Raw genomic sequence first — 22,469 nt, forward strand, 5'->3', positions numbered from 1 at the left:
GCATTCTTTCAAATGCCGGTTTTATTGATACTGTGCCGTGCTAAATAAAAATGATCCTCTTTTTATCCATTATATACATTTTAAATATTCACACTCAATGAAACGACTCATGTGGTTATGAATTGTTGTCATGTTTTATTTTGATTCGAAATATTTAATGATCTACAGCCGGAAGGTGGAATGAACTCGGCTTTCATGTGCGCGCTAGGAAGTATTTCAACTTCAGATTAACTGATTTTACAAGGTGGTTGACTCATGTCTGTGATTATCTTATTTATTTTAGCTTTCTGGTCTGAATTGGACAGCACATACTGTATTTATTCCTTTAAAAACTCATCCTGCTCAAAGCTCAGCTTTTGCTTAGTTGTTTTTTTTTTAATACTGTTAAGCAAATGCCACACAGATGTATTTTATTCTCACTATTAATTCATCTTAGCCTTTTTTCATGGTGTGCATCACATTATTCTTTGCGCATGTGTGCTTAAATGTATTTAACATGGATTTCTCAAGAGATGTGCAGATTATGCTATTTAATATAGAATACTTAGCCAAGGGAAAGCTGCTCAGCTACATGCTCATTAAATCCAGTTGTAAACCCGAACTTGCATTTCTGATGGATTCAGTCAGGCGCCTGGAACATAGTGCCTGTAGAGGCCCAGGCTCTTGCAGACTGACACTCCCATGAGAGCTGTGCTGTACGGCAGTGGCTCAGTGGCTCTCGAACCCGGTCCTTGGGGAGTGCTGTGCCTTCAGGTCTGTGCTCCAGCTGAGTTCTTAATCACAGGCTAATTAATGTCAGCTTTCTGTCTGAGCCTGATTTTCACATTTGGTTTCGGCTCCTCAAAGGGATGGATGGGATTGATGAGAAGTGTCAGTGGGTGCCAGTTTCAGAACTGCCCTGCCCTGAAATGCAATGAACTGCACCTCTGTAGGCAGGGTGGGGGGAGCTTATTATAGAGGCAGTTTAGCCAGAAATAAAGGCAAAAAAAATTGGAGAGTTTTGCAGTGCCGGATTTCCCATGAGGCACTGTAGGCACAGTGCCTAGGGTCTTCGACATTTTCAGGGCCTTCGAAGGAGGGAAACACTAGTGACGAACGAAAAACGAGCTGAAACAACATGTGTCATGCCCTCTGCAGCCAGAGGGCGCTCCTACTCTGTCCTGTCCCTAGTTTCCTGTCCTTTTGCTCCTTCCGGTGTCTCTCTCTCTCCCTGGGGCTATATATTTCCGGATCACTTATTCTGCTTGGCTCAGCATTGACGTTTGGATGTCCTGAGACCCGCCTAGCACCAGGTCGCCCCACGTCCACTACCTGAGGGCACTGGTTTCTATACGGCATTTCCCAAACAGCTGAGCCTGGGCTAACCCCCGTCTCGCCGCTACGCATAGGGTCTTTCATGCTCTCCTCCCCTCCACGGTTCGTCCCTTCCGACATCCGTGACACATGTTTGCTATCGGCTCTAGGTGCTCCAAATCAATAATTATATGTTATCTAGCGGCTGTTCTAGAAGCTAGGATTGAAGTGATGATTGCTCGACTCGCTCCACGTGGTTTATCATTAGAGTCGTTTAAAGTGCATCATGTCAATCGATGTAATTCAATTGGTGTTGACCCCTCTTTTTGCACATTTCGGAGTGAAAGTGCCTAGGGCCTACGAACACCAAAATCTGGCCTTGGAGTTTTGTATTCAAGTCTGTCTTCAAGTGGCACAGTGGTTAGCATCACTGCCTCAGAGCAACGGGGTCCTGGGTTCAATGCTGGACCTGGGGTGTTATCTGCGGGGAGTTTGGATGTGCTCCCCATGTTTGCATGGGTTCTGGGAAAACTGGCTCTGGTGTGAGTGAGTGCATGTTTGTGTGTGTGGACAGGCGTGGACAGAAAATGAATGGGTAGAGGTGTTCAGGTTCTGTGTGCTGATGTTGTTGGAAAGGATACCCTTGAAGATGGCTATTTCAGAAACTCAGGACTGAGTGCAGCAACTACAGTACTTAATCAAACTCCTAAACAAGCCAGCAGAATAATCAAAGACCTCAATGAGCACTGTAGAGTTCGTTGTGTTAGGATGTTGACGTCCTCCACTTAGCTGGAACCAGGAGGACACAGGGCAGGGACACAAGGGGGCCTCAAGGCTTCAGTTTAACTTCAGTGGTGTAAAAATGCGATTCCTGCTGCTCACCAACAAACACATGGACAAAAATCACTTTGATGACGACAGCAAGCTTTCCAAGACAGCAGATGTCAGCGGGAGACTCTATTCGTCGGTGTCTTAGGGCTAGTAAATTCGGTAATGAAAAATAACAGCAAGAGTATTAAAGAGTCAAAAAATGTTATGTCAGCAGGATCGTGACTTTGTCACAGTCGATTGAGTTATCTTTATCTCCATCCCTTCTAAAAGTTTACAGCAGCATGGTTATATCTGAGTGGGTCACAGTGAGATCATGATAAAACCATGGGAAACTGTAACGTTTGGTACCAAAATACCCTGTAAATTTACCAAGGTAAATGTTCAGAATGTCACACCTCACATCCCACTCATGTGAAAAGCTCACACTAAGGAAAGGTTATGGTACCAGGGTTCTTAGTTAGACCCAAGTGGTCCCCTGGGTCTCCACGGAATAACTAAATCCCTTACAAAACACGCAGATTCCGTTCAGAAGGTGTTTTAGGCTAAAATCAGACCCAGATTCCAAGAGCTGCAAGGCAATTCATCGAATCTGAATTTTAAATTCTGCATCGATTTCTAGGGGAATTCTGATCTTTGTTTGTAGAAGCTGGAATTGGCAGGTGTTTATTGTGTATTCAAAGAAAGAATCAGCTTTCTTTCTGAGAGGCTCAAGTGCAATAGGTTAAAGCTGTTTGTTTGCTTTTTTATTTTCTGAAAAATGCAAGTTGCTCTCTTGTAATGATTTTGATCTTTTTTTACCGATAAACCCTGAGACTTTCTCAACGGTAATAGGTTTTTCTGATGGTTTTTTTGTTCTTGCTTTCTTTCAAAGCAAAAAGAAAAGTGAAATTGCCCGGGCTCCATCTCTCTTTCATTCCATTATCTTACAGTACAGAGAGATTTCGATAGCTGCCGACAGCGGGGAGTCTGGCCCTGTGATCGCAAGCTTGCTTGTTAAATCAGAGAAGCTGGCAGGTGTACTTGTGAACACTCAGAACAGGTTTGAAATGGTAATTTTGCCTACCAGTCGTTTGGGGTGAAATTGTCAGTCTGCGCACCAAGTTGAGAAAATCAGAAGGTCTCATCTTTTGCCTGAAGTTCCTCTGGCGCATGTAGGTAGCAAACGGAAAAACCATATTCTCTGTTCTGGCAGAGCTGATAGATAAATGTGCTGGAGATGGCCACTGACTCATTGCTCTGCTTTATCTGCGTGGTGCAGAGTGCAGGAGAATGTTGCCTGTTTCAGGGTTGTACGCAGTCCACCATTGCTCCTCCCGAAGCTCTGGGTGAGGTAGGTGTTGCAAATGGGGCAGCCAGTCATGGCATTTGATCAGTTTTGTTTCTTTTGACCTCGCTACTCCTTTGTTCATTCGATGGCCTCCCAGATGTCAACCCTGGCAGCAGTGTGGGGGCGAGCGAGTCCCTGCACGCCCTCCTCCAGAATGTGTGGAGTTAGAGCCACGTGCTTCTTCTCCACACCAGGAGTCCGTCCCCCTCTGCCCACGGGACAGCCAGATGCAGTGAGGAGCCCACAGGTGGCTGGCATGCTCCAGACATCTCCGCCGTATAGCAGGCATTCCTGGTGTTGATTAAGCCAGCAGTACTCGGCCAGTTGCATCCTGCTGCTTAAGCAGTCCTACTTTCAGCAGATGCCTGGACCTTAGGGCTCAGCCTGCAGCTCAACTGAACATTTTTACCAGCGTTTAACCACGAAGGAGCTGCCTCATCGATGATGGAGTGAAGTAACATGAGCAAACGAGGGGCAACACAGCAATATCTAGTCTTACTTCAGGACTCGAGTTGAACAGCACCTGCTAGGATTCCAGTGTCAGCGTTTGTCTGCTCTCTGTTGTGCTGACTCTGCCATTCACATCTTTAAAACGTGTCGGGAACCGTTGCTTTTCTAGAGTGCTCAGGTAGGGGTAGTAGTTACTTTTAAAAATGGACTATCATCGTGTGCGGTGGCGGGGTTTTGTTTTACCACCTCTTTGAGTTTCTTAACAAGGACTTAAAAATGATAATTGCGTTGACATTCTTTGTGGTAGTAGTAGAAGTAGTTCAGGTGGGGAGCTGCGTCAGCATGCGTAAGCTGCAAAGGAACAAGTAATACAGTAGGTTTATTCCCTGCTGAAAAGAGAAGAAAGAAAACACAGCGTTTCGGCCGTGGAGCCTTCTTCCAGTGTCTCCTTTCTTCTCTTTTCAGCAGGGAATAAACCTCTTACTTGTTCCGTAGTCGAAGTATTGTTGTTACTGTTGGTGTATTTCATTGTTGGTGTACGTATGGGTACAATTTTAAAAATAAAAATTCACTAAAGAACAAATCAACCCTGTTAAAAGGAAGTGTAACTGTAATGACTACATTTTCCTCTGTACGGTTTTAATTTCTTTTTCCTTTCTGTCTCTGGTATGGTGTAGTTGATCTGTGTAAACTGAATGCAGGGCACATTAACTTCATCTTGTAGACAACAGAGAATCAAATCATGCAAAAGCAATGTAATTTTGATGAAGTGATTTTAAAGCCACGCTATGAAGGCATCCTGTTATTATTGCATGAGCAAGATGTTAGAGAGTGCCTTGGCACGCCAAGGGCGTTCAGACCAGAAGTTCAGTTGGACCCTGTAGAGAAAAGGAAACGCTGAGTGTTAAATCAGTACAAGAAGAGAGCCGAGCATCTTAGCCGTCTCATGTGAAAATGGATGAAAATCTCAGGGGCCCAGTACTTGTCTGTCTCACAAATAAAAAGAAAAGCAAGCTGTTAAGCCCAACTTCATCAAAGAAGGCAAAACCAGAAAGAAAATCCTTTCATTTCCTTAAAGATTACAAGAAAATCGATGCACCTCAACCACTGTATTTCTCAGGCACACTCTGGAACTGCAGTAAGTGCTAGCTCAGCTTTCTGCATGAAAACGTAATATTTGACGTGGCTCTTAATGAAATATTGGACACGCTGACGGTGGAGAAGCAGGAACGGATGCCAAAGAATTGCTTTCATGATTATATGCCTTATGCATGCTGGTGCTGCAACAAGGAGCTCTTTGTCATTCGATTTCATGTTTTCTAGCGCAGGTCCTCAAGCCAAATTAAATATAGCTGAGAAGCAAAGCTTGCAGATCTCTTTGGGCATAACTGGGAAATGGAACAGTGTCTGCGAGACAGAATTTGGGTTCAGAAAATATCAGTGAAGATACTACAGCAAAAAAATCTGTGATCATCTGTTTATGGATATTAAACCCATTAGTGCATTAGAACACAAAATATTGCTTTGTCCCTGATTCTGAAAAGAGATCAAATTGTTGTCTGTGACGGCATCTTTGCAGCCTGCAAAACTGTCCAGCAGTCATTATAGATTAACGTCTTTCTGTATACTAGCGGAACCATTAGGAAAGTGAATGATGAGACAAGTCAGGGGGGGAACTAGTGGAACCTGGCTGGGGACTGTCTTTCTGCCTTGATGATGCTTAATGGACTCAGGACTCTTCCTCTCTAGTCCTGGAGGGAGGACTTTCTCAGTCTCTTTGGATCGTCAACAGCCTAATATCTTCAGAAAAGAGATACATGAATCTAGGGGAAGTTTAACTTTCCTTAGATTCATTTAACTTTAATGTGTTAAAGACATATTTAACGGTAAGCCTCTAAAATCCAGATTTTGTTTTTTAAAGGCACGCGTCACCTGACATCCTTTTGAATACCTGTTACAGAGCCGACAAAACCTTTCATCTCTTCCTCAGTTGTAATATTATAAATTAAAATAACGTGCAAAGAAAAGTGATCTCCAGAACTTCCCTAACTCATTCAGGAATGGCTCTTATCTCCCTGTCTCACTGAGCGCAGCTCAAATGAAAGAGCGGAGCTTTCACGGGGAAGTTTTAATTTCACTTTTTGTTATTAATATGGTCTTTTTAATTAAAAAGGAATCGGGAAGCTTCTCTTCTTGTGTTGATTTTGCAGTGCCTGCATAACTGAATAAGGTATTGTAGTTGTTTTACAATAATGAAGTGAAGATTCACGGTGAGAGATAGCAGCATCTATTCACAGTTTGCATCAGCTGTTTCAATTTATGCCTGTTCTGCAAACAAAGATGTGAACAGCGCATTGGAAATCAAATTAAATTGGGGAATGTAAGGCCCCAGCACTTCGGATTCAGCTATGCTTTCACTTCCACCTGGAGTGATGCGTGTGGTGGGATGAAGGGCTATTTACATTTTACAGAACTTTTTTTTTTAATTGAGATTGCTTCAACAAGTGCAATTATGAATTAATTACTGTCTGACAGTTTGAAGCAAACCAATTTTCATTTTAAATTATGATTCTACTGCTGCCAAAAATAGATTGAGCGTTAATTATCTGTAAATTAATTGGACATATGGCTGCTTTTTCTTTCCTGCAGATTTCTTGGAGTACCACCCGGTAGAGGAAGCTGCCCCCTCACGGGACCTTTGCCCTTTGACCTCATCTACACCGACTACCATGGCATGCAGCAGATGAAGCAGCACATGGGTCTCTCGCTGAAGAAGCACAAGTCAGTAGATGTTCACTCTGATGAGCTCTGGTCATCTGTGACTATCATTCCTCCACTCCAGTCCTCAAAGGCCACTGCACAACACACTTTATGGGTCTTCTTAAATGATTATCTGCTTTAGAGCCCAGGAAGAAAGTGGTTAGTCATTTTTCTAGGTATATCAGTGCTGCAGTGTGATTTAAGGTGTAATGTTAGGGGAGTGACATGTCATGAATTAAAGACCTGTTTATTGCCCGTAGTGTTTATGAGAACATTGCTGACCTTCTGCCAGGCCACTCTGCCTCCTGTTTCACTGCAGTTCCATGTCCTCAACTAATTTGAGCAGTAAAACATTTCTGGCCCCATATGAAAACTGTGGTTGGGTTACTGACGAGACCTCCAAGGAGCAGCTCTTAAAAAAAATAAGTCAAAGGCGAAGCTCTGAGTAGCAGACTGCTTTCAGTGACCAAATGAGGGTATGATCTGTGTGCTCTGAGACAGAGCATTTATGCTTGAGACAAGCCCGCTGTCCTGTATCTTACATGAACTTCTTTAAATGTATTAAGGAAGTAATTATTCTTTTTCATTTAGTTCATGTGTAGAAATCTTCTTTTCAGATACTCATAATTACATTTGCTAACTGTCTTGTTAATTAATACTTTGCCTATGGAGCACAGACTCTCTCCCTGATTCAGAGGCAATACCAGCCTTTGCTGTAATTTACACTGATCAGGAAGACTGAATATTTGATCAAAGCGTTAGTACAGTATACATTTGTCTGATATGTGAATTAATGGGGATATACCATACAGTATACTGTATAGTAAATGTGAAATATGGAAAGTAGAAGCAAAATACAAATAGGTGGGAATAGTAATACTGGTTATGTGGCAAATTCAGTTTAGGGCACGGTTTATGCTTATTCTGAATATTACTTTCCTTCCCAAAGTGTTCCTGGAATTACAAAAATTAAAGTCATGACTTCAACACTGTGCCCAATCCACAGAGACATTTATTTCAACCAGATGATCTTCATTTTGGTCTTTTTGTGAGAAGAGAAAATGTTGAGCTTTATTAGACAGGGAAATGAACAGCTAAATCCGGCGTCGTTTGATTTAAAATCCAACTGGAGGAGTCGCACTGCTCTTTGTGAGAGGGTTGTTTTCAAATTGCATCTCCCGAGTCAGACTTTTGTTTCTTTCATTCTCTGCCTGACCTGCAGCGCGCCTGTCAGCAGACTGCTATTGTGATTCCAACATCCGAACGGCACCGACGAGAAAAAATTAATGATTATATTGCCGCACGGCACAAGAGCAGGCCGGTTTTGCTTAATACTAACGCTGGTAAACATGACCCTTAAATTACTGATGGCATGTATTTTTAAGACCTAATTATGTTCCACGCCAAGCAAGCGGGACTCATCTGTTATATTTTGTGCGCAAGCAAAATTTTATGGTCAGTTTATGTGCTTCAGAGCCATTGAATGCTCAGAGAATTATGCGATGTGATGTAGAGCTGAAATATAATGCGCTCCTTGGAAGAAATGCTATTCATTAGCACTTCACTCTCCCTCTGAGCATACAAAGAAAACTTTAAGCAACTCATTTGACAAATAAATATTCCACAAAATACAAAAGAGATGTAAAACGTGTAAACAAGAGCAAATGTTGTGCACTTAAATGCACTATAATGCTCTCAAGAAATGCACTGTGATACAACGTTGTGAAATTAGAGCAAAGTATTGTAAAGACCAGAACAGACTGGTCACATAAAGCAGACTACAGTCTTGTTTAAGCTGTAACAATGCTAGGTGAATAACCTGCTCTCCTTGGGCCATTCCTTGCAAATGTCTAAAGGTATGTCTTCACAGGGTAGAGCCACACTACTCAGTGCCTGGTCATGAAAACTCATCGTGAGACATTTCTGTTTTGTATTACAATGCAATCAGTTTAGATATTAGACAAGCAAAATCTTAGGAACAAGTAATAGGTTTATTCCCTGCTGAAAAGAGAAGAAAGAAAACAACGTTTCGGCCGTGGAGCCTGAAGGAGCTACCCACCTGAACTACTTAAGCAAAATCTTAGTTGACTTTTATTATCTAAAATGTACGTATTAGATATTAACTACAGGTATTCAGTAGATGCTGGAACCCTAAACATAGCCTGATTTCACATGCTGGAGTCTCTCTCCCAGATTAAGAAGAAGCTTGATATTAAATGCTTCCCAACAAACTCGAATAGAAGGAGCAGTTTGTGGATTCAGGGTCTCCAATCTTCTAAAGTTCTGATCCTCTCGGACTCAAGACTTCTCCGATTTCGTTACTACTGTACATGACCTCTCAATTAGTCCATTTAACAAATCACCTTCTTAATTCATTGGAATGAAATTTGCTCCAAATCTTTGAGACTGATGATCTGAGGGTGACCTCTAAAATACAGGTCAGGGACTCTCCAAGACTGGGGCTGGAGAGCTCTGCCCTTTTCAAACTCCACAGCCTGCACTCTTATTAATGCAAACACATACAGTACTGTAATTCCCCCTCTTCCTCTCCCACAGTTGTGCTCTGCTGAGCTGTATTCTGCCACAGTCAGTTCATGCACCTGTTGTATTTTGCTTTTTTCGTTTTCATGCCTCTTCTCCTACAGTATATGATAAACTGCTAGTGGCCTTCTCTGTCTCCAATAATTACTGCATACCAAGATCCTTCCTTGTGTTAGATTTCCTACCACTGCATTGATTGGTTTGGCCGTTAAGGGCACAATAATTTAATTTTGAAAGGGCAGCTCTTTGACTGTCTCTCTAAACAGCTATGCCTCACACAGAGACTATGCAAACCCTCTCTGGCTCATTAATGTACTGCATTAAAAGGATGGGCTACAAAAATGCATTATCCACATAGAGCTCTGAGAGCCCAGCGCATCCTCAAGCTGGCCCTGGTGATAAAAAGTGTGTGTACGTTGAACTTTCAAAGTTGTTCAATTACTTGTATTTATGTGTGCTTCCAGCAGGGTTCATTAGTAGTGCTATATTGGTTTATATCCTGTGCTTTAATTTCCACATAGAGCACGCAGGGCCATTTAAAGATGCTGAAAAGCGATAGAAGGCGGTTCTAAATCAAAACAAGCTGATAACAGGCCCCGACTTATTGATTTGTGCGTGCTGAATTTACAGCGCAGACACAAAGAGAGAGAGGGGAAGAAAGCACAAGGCTGTCGCCTGTTATCTCCTTACTCGCAGGCTTTCCGAATCTCTCTCCTGTAACCAGCAAAGCGACTGCTCTGGCATCAAGAGACTCCTGGCTATTGCCAAGAATACTGCACAATCTAATTCTTGCCCCCTGCACGTTTGATGCCTTATGTGTCTGTTTAACTGAAGGGCTTTTGAGGAGCACTGGTCCTCTGAGAACGTGAGCATCGCCTATAGGGATCCTACAAGGAAAACAGGACTCCAATTGAATAGCAATTTCAACTTGTCCTGGCTTGCTCTGATCTTAATAAGATACGCCACTGGTGGCTTCAAGTGCTGTGCATTTAAGAGCTGTTTTACTTACCCCTGAGATGGTGTACAGTATCTATTTACAGAAAAACATAAAATACCAATATAGGAATACCTAAAGCAACACATTTTTTATGTCCATTCCTCTTGCTTACTCCAGGATGCTTTTCAGTCTTCTGTACTGTGTCAGGTTAGATAAGAGCTCCTTTCTTGCATGCTCTTGTGCAGGAGAGATCTCGTGCTTGATCTAGCTACATCCTCCACTGATTCAATCTGTCAACCGTAAATGCAGCAAAGTATGACAAGATATTTATCTCACATTGACTTACAGTCTAGATCCCCTGTGGGGGGATGAAATAATGCCATTAAATACCATTATATTATTGCTTTCAATTTTTTATGGCTGATCTAGTTTCACATTGTGTTTCCTGAAAAAAACAGAGGGTTTTAGAAGCTACAACTTTTCCACCTGATGAAAGGGAACACAAATACAGTAGCTATTATATTTCACAATTCTTTTAAGGGGGGAACAACTTTTGATCAATTACGTGATGCAGAGGCCTTACACTAAAGTTAAGATGATCTAATTCTGTGGGAATTATGTTTGCCATCATGACAACGGGAGTCTTTACTGAATAAACAAGCACAGAGCTGAGTTATGGAGCCTGATGTGATGCAGTCAAGATAACTCACAGCCACAACAGAACTCTGGATGGGCGACTGCAGAGGCACAGACTGTCTCTTAACGTCTCCAAAGCTCCAGTTCTACATCCGTAAACTATAACATAAGCCACTGATCCGCTTTCATGGTCCCACACTCCCTTCAAAAATGTAAAAGCAAAGCTAAAGGGTTAATATGCACCTGATCATATAATAAACACCTTTATGTATTAGTCCAGATGCCCAGATATTTTATCTAATTCAGTCATTTTTTGCAATTTTTCTTTATTTTGGAGAGCAAATTTAAACAATTTATAACATTTAATTTTTTTTTTACTTATTTTCTCTAAAGGTTGCCTGACTGCTGAATGGACAGTCTTGCCGCACTCCTGTCCTGTTGACACATTCTGTCCTCTCAGGAAGAACACGTTTGCAGAACATCTCTTTTTAAGACGTATCTATGATTTCTACTCCCTGCCTTTCCAGAGATCTCCACTGGTCTGGCTGGTTGTATTGCTTACTCTGTAGTATCTAAACTCTCTCTACAGTATCTTATCTCACTAGGATCTATTATAACATTAGGTTATACTACTGTATATCATTTCTGTACCTACAGTAGCACACAGATGCTGCTAAATAAATTCACATGAATGTATTAAATATAATAAATAAATTGATTATACTAAGCAGTCCGAAGAGGCCATGCAATACTCCCCCAGAATGCAAATCAAGACAAGCAGTATGGAATCAAGGTGGATACAATAATATTCTGTACCCAGATCCTGGGCTGCACCCACAAGGATAACACTCAAATCTGTCTGCCAGATGAAAAACCTGCAGGATGCTTGCTTGCTTCCTGCTTCATTTGTTACCCAGAGGAGGCGAGGCTGGGTGGGGCCTTCCCCAAAGATCAATGTGTCCAGTGGGGTCCTGTTAACCGAGTTTGAGAAAGGTGAGGAGAGCATTGGGAAAGGGGGGGGTAGGAGGCAAAGTGTGCCGGAAATGGGAGACTTGCCTTCTAATTGTGAAGGTAACTCCCGTCTGGCAGGCTGCAGTGTTGCAGGCGGTTTCTTTCTCGGGACCTGCTGGGATCTGCTTGGGTCTGGATAAGCGCTTTTACAAGACGGCTAAGCAGCAGAAGCGCGTGACGGCCTCTTCGCTGTCGGCATTCATTCCAAGTGGCAGGAAGTGGTCAACGCATCGAGCCGGGCAAAGCGGCGCTGCCTGGCATGAGGGAGGCTCAGTTAATGATGCAGGAGCTGCCCCTGCTCTGAGCAGGGGGAGGGAGATGCCGTGCAGGCGCACAGGGCTCAGCAAGCGCAGGTCCTCCCCACCGGTGAGCCTGCTGCCTCCCTTTTTGCCAGCCAGTCTTGCTGCCACGTGCAGTTAATGGTCTCAGAGGGGCTCTCTTCCTCAAACACGGGGGGGACCACGGGCTCCACCCCGAGCTTGTCTGTTCGCAGAGCTAATGTAACCGGGCTCAGCCGTTTGTTGCTGCAGTCCCCTCTTCTTCAAGCTGCTCAGGGCAAATCCCTTACCATAGGGGCTACAGGAATGGCCAGCCCACTACTACTCCCTACTGTCCACCCTCGCCCAGCCCCATACAGTACCTGCAGAGAAATGCCCACCTACAATTCCGAGGCCCAGTTACTGTACGTTGCTGAATCTCTCTGTTGCACTGGTACACATCGCTGCACCTGAAAGCACATAGCGTGTTTCCCGCGTGGAGTGGGAGTGTTCCCGATCCACTTCACCCTCCTTGGCACCCTGGGACAGGCAAGCAGAAATCTAGAAACAGGGGCAGACTGGCTCTGTGGCCCTCCTCTTATTCAACCTGTATGGACTGAGTTTTCAGCTTGTCCTTCACCTGTTCTCTTTTGTTCCCATTGTAGGCACGTTTGTTGGCAGGCTCTAGCAGTCAAGTGAAATGTTTTGTGTCATTGGAGTTGGAGGGCAGTGTTATTGGCAGATTTTTTTTCATGATTTATTTTTTCTTTGGGGTTACATTGATTTTGAGACAGGAACAATGGAACATTAAATGCACTAAAAATTGGCATTCTGGCAGTTTCTCAAAATTGACAGCCTTTCTGTCTGCTGGGGTTATTTTTGTGCTTAAGTCTTAGTAATAGTCTCATTACTGCTGTGGTTGAAGAGCACTGTAGGAGAGGCCACTTCTTGTGGGCTGTAGGCAAAGAATCAGAATGTTTTGTTCATTTCAAGTTGGATGTTATGATTTCATACCAGCTCTCTCTTATTTAGGCAATAAATCAAGTTTGCACATCCTAATTGTTAGTTACAGTACATATTTCCCCTTTGGAGTCCTATGGAAAATTAAACATGTAATTTGCCCTTTTCTGCTCCAGTTTTGTATTCACTTTGTGGTTTCCTTCCCTACCTTTATAGTGGGAATAGTGTTTGAAGTCCCCACATTATCTGATCGATCTTCATTAATATCAGCGATACCCTGACTGGCTAGCCTGTTAAACCGGTGCTCTTTGTTCTGCCTAAGGTGCCACATTCGAGTGATAGACACTTTTGGCACGGAGCCGGCCTATAACCATGAGGAATACGCCACCCTCCATGGGTACAGGACCAACTGGGGCTACTGGAACCTCAACTCCAAGCAGTACATGACCATGTTCCGTGAGTACGCTTTGGACCAGCTCTCCTTGCTGACATAAGCCCCCCCCACATGACACCCCAACAAGAATTAATTTTCCGCCAGCTAACATGTCTTATGCAGGAAGCAAGTGGAAAGTGAGTTGTCTCCAGGCCTGTCGTGGAGCACATCTCTGCTGCAGCCCTGCTCTCTCCCTTGTTTTCTCCCTGTGGGACTTACAACAGCATCAGAGAGATAATTCAGGATAATTGATACTGGTCTTGTTATGGCATTTAACAGGTCTAGTCTTCAGTTTTCCTCTTTTATGTTGGAGTTAAAGCCCACCAGCATCTCTCATCAAAATGAGCATTTGCTTCTATTTGCTGCTGCTGTTCATCTGCGGCACCAGGTTCTCTCCCGACCTGAGCGAGCTGACAGCTTTGTCATTATTTCTGACTCCGTTCCGACAGCCCACACCCCAGACAACTCCTTCATGGGATTCGTATCAGAGGAGCTGAACGAGACGGAGAAAGCCGACATTCAGAGGAACAAGGTCAACAACATGGCAGTCGTGTATGGCAAAGAGCCCAGCATGTGGAAGGTAAGCAGGGACCAGGGAGAGCTCTTCAACTCCTGCGCTAATGGGAATCCGCTGTGGCATCACATGCTCTCCGTTCCGCTGAGCTGGTCACTGATGTCAGACAGGACGGGCAGAGCGTTAAGCAGCTCTCCAGTTCATTGTGGTTCAAGCAGGCAGCTGCGTCAGCAGGCGTAGGCTGCAAAGGAACAAGTAATAGGTTTATTCCATGCTGAAGGGAGAAGAAAGAAAACACAGTGTTTTAGCCGTGGAGCCTTCTTCAAGTGTGAGACAGTTCATTGTTCTAACTGCCAGAGTGTCGTCAGCATTTATATCTGACGTTACGGTCACGAAGTGCACAGATTTTCTGTCCTCCCTGGAGTTAAATCTGTACTCCATTGTTTTTTTTTAACTCATTGCATTCTGATTTCCAATTTCCTGGCTCTCAGAGCAGTTTAGGGCGCCCAGAAAAGAGAAATGTGCTCTTTTAATGCTGTCTGAGCATGTCTCTTCTTTAACTGTCGTAAATATCCTACTGCCAGGTATGCTTCACCATTTCAATAGTTCACCGACGTCTGCTGTGTTGTGTTGTGCTTTTCAAACTTAAGGGGTCAAAGAAACAGTCATATCATAATTTTCACGTATTCTTTTTCTTCTTGCTTTGCCGTTCCTCTGTTTCTGATGGATCGCCTTCAGCTTCAGGTAAGCAGACTCTGAAGCTTTTCAGCATAAATTTCTTAGTCTCCGTTGAATTCCCACCTGCACTTGGAATGTCTTGCTTGAGGTATAGGCTGACATTGGGGTTTGCTCATAGCAATTAGTTTGTGTTGTTGCTGCTGGTGATGTTATTTTCAACATAATTCTGTAAAGGTTCAATTGATCAATTTCCTGAAGTATGCGATGCTATAAAGCTCGTGTTATCAAGCTAATGGACTCTCAAACTTGCTATACAGTTTAATTCAGTGCACAACACATTTTGAAGTATAAATGGGTATTTGGTTCCAACATTTAAAAAACAAGGCAAAAACAGGAATGTTTAACTTTATCACAAATTCTGAAAAGCTGATTGAAATTCACAATTTGCATTTCAGGTTAATGGACACGCTTCCATTTGATGTTATTTGAAGCTTTGGATAGCTTTTTTGAGACACTTAGAGAGTTTTCTGATTGTCAACCTCAGACCTGTAATTGAAGTATTTCTCATCTCCCAAAGCTGATTTTTGCATTCATAATGAAGCTACAAGTGCATCTTTAAAAATCTGCCTCAGCAGTTTAACACCTATCATGAGACAAAAGGCAATTTGGCACCTGTGACAGGCAGAAGGCAGAGCACTGGTGAATTCAATTATAATTGATGCAACAGATTTCATTCGCACTGTGGGGCACCTGCTCTTGTTCCCCCCAGTTCTGGCATTTACTGCTGTTTTCGCTTCATTTCCTGAGCAGTCTCACATATACGCTGGTGACTGACAGAAAAGACTGTGCCAGCATTTTAACACATCACTTGACTGACTGTAAGAAGCCTGAGCAGACGTTCTTCAAGTGCTCACATGGCCCTTGAAACTAAGAGCAGAGAGGGCAGCACATGTCAAACGTCCCCCGATGCCAACAGAGTCAGAGGGAATCACTCCGAGGTGCGTTAGGCACAGGTGTCCCATAGAATTGTTTAGGAAAGTGATGTGTTTATAGTTTTACTAAGGAGCGTAGCTTAAAAAGCTACTGTGTAATGTCTCAGTGGGTAAAGGAGGAAATTAAAAACATAACCCTAAGGTCCTAATTGCCTGCTCTTTTCAGACTCAAAAAACACATGCTTGCACTCAGCATCGAAGTCTGAGCCTTTAATAACTTAGACCTGATTTCCACTCGTGTGTTTATAGACTGCTGAAAGAGGCTGATGCACGTTTAATTTATTGGTGGAAATGAGAAGGGAGGTCTGCATATTAGACTTTCAATATAAACCTCTGATCTGGAGCCAAGCTATTCTACTCCTGGAGGTGAAGTTTACACTTGCCCGGGCTCTGTCAGTAAACCTTTCTTTTCCTTTAATTCCCTCTGTCTTGCGCACTTAGTGGAGAAGATAATCTCCTAATTGGCTCTGCAAATCCTCACAGCAGAATCTATCGATCCTGCAGCCTCCAATTACATCCACAGGCCACACAATGGAGCGAGAATAAGCTCCTTAACAGCTAAGAGGAAGTCAATAGTCAGAGTGAAGCCATCCCCAGCCACAACACAGTGAAAATCCCAACTAGAGACTGTATAACCTGTATAATCATAAAGGTCTTTCTAGAACAGACCCTTCTTTTTCCCTTTTATCCAGTTTAAGAATTCCTGGCCACATGACCAACCCCGCGCTCACTCATACCTTACCATGTACATGGAAAGAGACTCAGGGTCCCTCTGTTCTGAATCTAAACACAAAACAATTCTATTCAGTAAATGGCATTCTGGGCAGCATGGGAGTACAGGGGTTATTACCTCATAGAGCTGGGGGGGTCAGTCCCTTTTCAGGCCATCGAAGCCCATGGGGAATGGGTGCAAGGGCCACCATTTTTCCTGCCCCTCCAACACTGGAGGTGGAGGTGATGTGGTCAGCATCACGCTCTGGCCAGCCTGTTACCCCCAGAGGGATTAACCCCCGGTACTCACTTGGAAAGCAGGCTGAGTGGACCTGGGAGCTGTCTGGAAGGAATCAACCCAGGCCCCTGCAGTCAGGGGCTAGACGCCCTTGCCATCTGAGCTACCACGGCTGCCCTAGAGCTTGGGCCCTGGGTTCAATGACGGACATGAGCTGCTATCTGCGTGGAGTTTGTATGTTCCCCCCGTGTTTGTGTGGGCTTTCTCCCACAGTCCAAAGACGTAATGGTACTGTAGGTTAATTGGCTGCTGGGAAGATTGGCCCTGTTGTGAGTGTGTATTGCCCCGTGCGTGTGCCCTGTGTCAGTCCAGGGTGCGCCCCAGCGGCTGATTCTGACCAAGAGGAATGGCTTCAACAACCAAGCTAGCCAAAGAGATCAGTTCTGACACTTTACCGTCTCCAGAAACGCAGATTAGATGGAGTCTGAGCTGCTGTAAAGTCTGTATTCTTCTGCCCCAGGGGAAGGAAAAGTTCCTGCAGATCCTGCACCGCCACATGGAGATCCACGGCACTGTGTACTACGAGGCACAGCGGCCCCCGGAGGTGCCCGCCTTCGTCAAGAACCACGGGCTGCTGCCACAGCAGGAGCTCCAGCAGCTCTTGCGCAAAGCTAAGGTAGCACAGCGGGAGGCGGGGCCTTGTTTGTTTATCTGTGTGTTTAAATATCAATTGCGGAGGGCAGGGGATGTTCTCCTAGCCTTGCCTTTCAAGGCAAGCCCAGTCCGCTGATTGAAAAGCAGCCATATGACAGCCATTTCTTTTCCCCTGCCTCTAGCTCTTCATTGGATTTGGGTTCCCTTACGAAGGTCCCGCCCCTTTAGAGGCCATAGCCAATGGGTGCATCTTCCTGCAGCCCAGGTTCCGCCCACCCCATAGCTCCCTCAACCATGAGTTCTTCAGAGGCAAGCCCACGTCCAGAGAGGTACATGTGCACTCTTTTATCTTGTGTCTCACTGCACAAAAGCAGGAGCGTTACGTGGTGTATATGTATATCACGGCACTGGAGTGTTATGTCAATCTTGGGGGGAAAAAAAATACTTACAGTTAGAAAAAACGTTCTGTGCCATTCTGCAGATTGCTGGAGTGTAGTCAGTCAGGCAGCACGGTAAAGAAGGGTAAGGAAGAGGCTAGTTCATCTTTTTCTCAGCAACAGGTACAAAAATCACTGTGAAATCCAAATGTTTTGTTTTTGTCGCCATGGGTGGTTAATTTTAGTTCTACGTGGGATTTGGAATCGTGCGCTGCGTATATTTTCCACCATGCACAGGCTGAATGAGTGCTCTCAGGCGCTCAACAATACACTGAAGCCATCTGCCTCAGTGAGTGGTAGCAGAGGTGTGAAATGCTTTCCTAGCATTTTGATTCAGCTGTTGCACTGAATCAAGTCCCTTGCACAGAACTTTCCAGTCCCAGGCTTGGTGACCCCATTGTCTGCTGGCGTTTGAGCCAACCGAGTTATTTTTGAATATTTCACAAACCCCAGATTTAACTAATAATTTGTCATTTTTTATGGCTTTCAACTCTGAAACTATGAGGCAATTTATATTTAGTTACTGTATAATGATTGGAAATGTGATTTATTTAGGAACAGAGAACTACAAGGCTCTAATCAACCAAATTATTGTTTCAATTAAGGGCTCAATAAAGCAAACAAGAGTCCAGCTCGGATTAAAAAAAACAGCAGAGGCCGGTGTACTGAGTGCTGGACTGGATGGGCATGTGCCAACCGTGTTTGTAGTTAACTTTGAAACCTGAATCCAGGGCTGTTAGAGGACTTTGAACCTTCCAGTAGGTTAAATGGTGGGCTGGAGTGGTGGCACTTTGGCTAAGGCTCTGTGCCTGTGGCTGGAAGGTTGCTGGTTCAATTCCTGCAGCTGGCAGAGGAATCCTATGCCCCTTAACCCCAAGTGCTCCAGGGCCGCTGTATAAAAGGCTGACCCTGTGCTCTGACCCCAAGCTTCTCTCCTTGTCTGTGTGTCTCATGGGGAGTAAGCTGGGGTATGCAAAAACACAAATTCCTAATGCAAGAAATTGTATATTGCCAATAAAGTGATCTTATCTTAATGAACAGATCCTTAATTGTTTAATTAACCCAGGTGCTGCTATGCACCTTGATAATTAAGGGTTGGCTGGCAAAAAGACTTCCACTGGAATGGAATCCAGATGCCAGTGTTGACCACTGCTGCCCTAGTATCTTTACAGCAGCCTTGAGGGTACAGTTGCAGAAAGGGCACCTGAGTCCTGTCTAAAAGAGAACACAGTGAGATCACATTGGTAACCCCTCCATTTTATCTCCACTCAGGTCTCCTCCCAGCATCCCTATGCGGAACAGTACATCGGGAAGCCCCACGTCATCACAGTGGATTTCAACAACTCCCAGGAGTTTGACTCGGCCATCCGAGAGATCATGAGGACGAAGGTGACAGCCGGCCGCCAGTCCTACTGTACTGTATGTCTAGCTGTGCACACTGCCTCTGCTCTAACACTGCGAATGCTGAATAGGGAGCTTTTCGTTCAGGCTTTTCAGTGCGATCAGTTTAAACGCTGTGAGTCTGCCAATGAACGGTGACTCAAGAGCCAAGGAAGGGTTAAGAGAACGTGCTTCCTGTCCAGCACGACCATCCACTGGATCTTGCTGTCGGAGTCACAGACATATGTCAAAGCAGTGAAATTTGCCTTGACTGTTCCCTGTCTTTTTCATTTTACAGCAGCAACTTAGTAATTAGGCAGCAGTCCAATTAGGGGAAAGTAACCGCACTCATTCAGATGTGCACTAATTGCTGGATGTGAACTCCATTACTGCAGTTAAGGGAAGAAGGAATGTTTTAATTAACCTGGCTTCAATCTGTTCATTCTGGAATGAACATTAATGATCGATTGATCTGGGGCAGCTCTGCCACCTGCCAGGTGTTGCTAATGGACATCGATCTGGGGCCTTTGATTTCTGCTGGCGGTCAGAGAGAGCTCCCCGCGTGGCTTCTGAAACAGAACTGGAGTGGCCAGAGGGGCGCGGACGCTGTCCAGAATTTCCTGAAACAGGGAATGGCTGGAGCCCTTTCGACAGCCCTCCAACTAGTGTGTTCTTTTTTTTTTCTTTTGTGGAATTGGGGGAATAATTAATTACATGTATCTAGTGTATCTCGCTCCAAATCCAAATCTGCTCTCTGTGCTGCTGCCCATTTGATTCAGTGCTCCACGTTCACAGTGCCAGACCGCGCTCAGTTCTCTCAAGAAATGGCTGGATGAGACCCTTGGATCATTTGGCTGCCAGCAGTTGTACAAGTCAGATGGTCCCAGAAGGCCTCCTTTCTTTTGAAACCTTTATTACTGTATGTTCCTGTGCTTGTGCTCAGGCCCTGTGCTGCTGCTGCTCTGCTCCACTGAAAACAGAGTCAGTTCTTGGCTTTTGGTCTCACACAACTCGTACTCAACTCAGTCCCCTGGCTGCCTCATCTTGCTCTAGTACTGAACTTCAGAGTCCCTCATTCCTGGTTCTACCCCTCGTCCTCTGTTGACGGTTCTGTCCAGCTACAGACTCGCTGCAGCCAGATCAGCAGCTGAGTTGCCACAGTTGTCCCAGCTGGTTTTCTGATGGCTGTTTTGAGATGTTCTGATGCCGCAAATTGGTTGTTGTGAAATTAGAAAGACAAGTGTGGTTTCTGTTCTGAGCGAGAGTTTTGGCACAGCCAGATAGGATTATTCCACTGAACCTTGAGAGGGAAGGGAAGTCCGCTTTGAATTCACACTCACGCCCCCAGATGGAAGTCAATGTCAAAGACCTCCTGGAATGGATGTACCCTTTAATACCTTGAATTATTTGAGAAAAGTATCCACAGTACAGGCCTGGCTAGGGTCTTGAAATAAAGAAAATGCCTTGGACATCCTGTCTGAACCTTCAGATTTTTTTAAATGTCCTACTTAGTACACAGACTCGAAAGAAATATCCAGAACAAAAACAAGATAAAAAAACACAATTGCAATTAATTGTCTTTCTTCAAAAGTGATTTTTTTCAAGCTGTGGCACACCTAGAATGTACATTTTTAGAATGTACTCTTTTCAAGGTAAGGGAAAGAGTTATGTATTTTAGTGAATTTTGGATTTTGTGCTTGCATTTTGTTGGAGTACCAATAAAAAACATTTCGATATACTTAAGAGCTTCAATCCTTTGAGGGACTGCATTAATGTCCTGCTGTATGAAATTACACTATATACTGTAAGTTGCATATAATAATAATAATACATATTTTGATTGTATGCCCAAATTATTTTTTGAAGTGGTCTACTTTAAAAATACTTTATTTGGTCTTTATGACGCAGACAGGCACTAAGAAATGTAAACATTTAAATTCCGTTAGATATGCAGGTCTGCATATGCATATATTAAAAAAAAATATCATCATAGGAAACAGGAAATAAAAAGTTTACATTTGCACATATAGTTTTCTTCTAAAATCCCTCTAAAAGCTGTAGGAATCTGTAGGATCAGTGCTGTTTGTAATACATTTTGCATAGCATTGATCCTGGACTGATTTAGAGAGAAGAACAAATGTGAAAATAAACCTTGAAATTGAGAAAATGGGATTCTTTCTGTAAATGGGAAGGAGACCACATATTGTCATGCTGAGAATGCAGATGTTTCTGGAAATCATTTTCAGCACTTTCAGACCCACAGTATACAATGCACTTAGTTGCAGATTTAATTGTCTGCAAAGCAGCAAAAGATTAAACCAACCATATTTTTCAATTAACAAATTTGCCGTGTTGTGATTAAGGCGGCGGAACTGCAATCAGTGCATAACAATAAAGAGGAACAGAACATCCAGAACTAAGTATGAATGAAATAGCTGTTGTTTATACATGCTTTCAGTAAAGAATGATGTCACCCCTAACTCTCTCCAGAACCCACTTGAGAGCCGAGTCATTCTTTATTGATAAGGGTTATGCTGAACCATTTTGTTTCATCAATATTATTGGAAACTGGGTTAGTTAGATGGACAAGTCCTGGGGTACCACACACCTGCAGCTGAGCTCTTGGCTGGACCAACAAATCTCTTGTTTGGAACCTTTTCCAAATTTCTGATATTTCACTGAAAGCTTGGAGATCTCAAATTACTTAAAAAACATATCATAGTTAAAATGCAGCTCCTACATGTCCATTTAAAGAGTTCGAACTCAACCTAAGGGTTCAATTATTTAATGAAGTGCTCAGCTGGGATAAAAACCAGCAGATGTGGGGGTCCCCAGGAGCCCACAGGACCTGGGAACCCCTGACCCATGCAGCCATTTTTAATTTTTTTCATTTGCTTGGTTTGTGCTTTGTGACTCGGTGTGAAATTGAATGGTTTGGTTGTGAGTTAAGGCCTGAAATGTAGCTGGGAAAAGCCAGACAGGAGAACCATGAGCTGCTTGTAAAGTCCCATTTTTAAAAGCAAATTTATACAGTTTGCAGTTTCGGTTCAGCTGCAAAAAAATGCAAAGCAGCCTGCTGGTCCTCTTCTGCGCTTCCTGGCTCGGCGGTCCTCCTCACTCAGCGCTGTGCGGTTCTTCCCCCAGGTGAAGCCCTACCTGCCCTACGAGTACACCTGTGAGGGCATGCTGGAGCGCGTGCACGCCTACATCCAGCACCAGGTGGGGAAGCCAGTGTCGGAGGAGAGCTGTGTGGACGTTCACTCCATTGCTTTCACTGTTCCAGGCTCTACACAGATGAGCTCCCACATGCTGTGAAAGTGCAGCGCAAAACATCTTTGGCACTTTTACATTGAAAGGAATATGCCATTTGGATTACAAAAACATTCTTCACATCATGGGGGGATCCCCCTATTTTCTGTTAGTGATGAG

The 22,469-nt window shown here is 43.9% G+C and overlaps 1 protein-coding gene across 1 annotated transcript in view; it reads left to right on the plus strand.

Moving 5' to 3' along the window:
- LOC102697822 (alpha-1,6-mannosylglycoprotein 6-beta-N-acetylglucosaminyltransferase B) overlaps positions 1-22,469 on the plus strand; it is an 88,171-nt gene that overhangs the window by 61,735 nt on the left and 3,967 nt on the right. Inside the window, exons 9-16 of the mRNA XM_006635200.3 lie at positions 6,551-6,682; positions 13,326-13,459; positions 13,886-14,016; positions 14,689-14,694; positions 17,090-17,245; positions 17,406-17,552; positions 18,933-19,049; positions 22,185-22,259. Of these exons, the coding sequence (XP_006635263.1) occupies positions 6,551-6,682; positions 13,326-13,459; positions 13,886-14,016; positions 14,689-14,694; positions 17,090-17,245; positions 17,406-17,552; positions 18,933-19,049; positions 22,185-22,259 (898 nt within the window). The remainder of the gene's footprint in view (positions 1-6,550; positions 6,683-13,325; positions 13,460-13,885; positions 14,017-14,688; positions 14,695-17,089; positions 17,246-17,405; positions 17,553-18,932; positions 19,050-22,184; positions 22,260-22,469) is intronic.

This window comes from Lepisosteus oculatus, chromosome 9, assembly GCF_040954835.1.
Source record: "Lepisosteus oculatus isolate fLepOcu1 chromosome 9, fLepOcu1.hap2, whole genome shotgun sequence".
Classification (NCBI taxonomy): domain Eukaryota; kingdom Metazoa; phylum Chordata; class Actinopteri; order Semionotiformes; family Lepisosteidae; genus Lepisosteus; species Lepisosteus oculatus.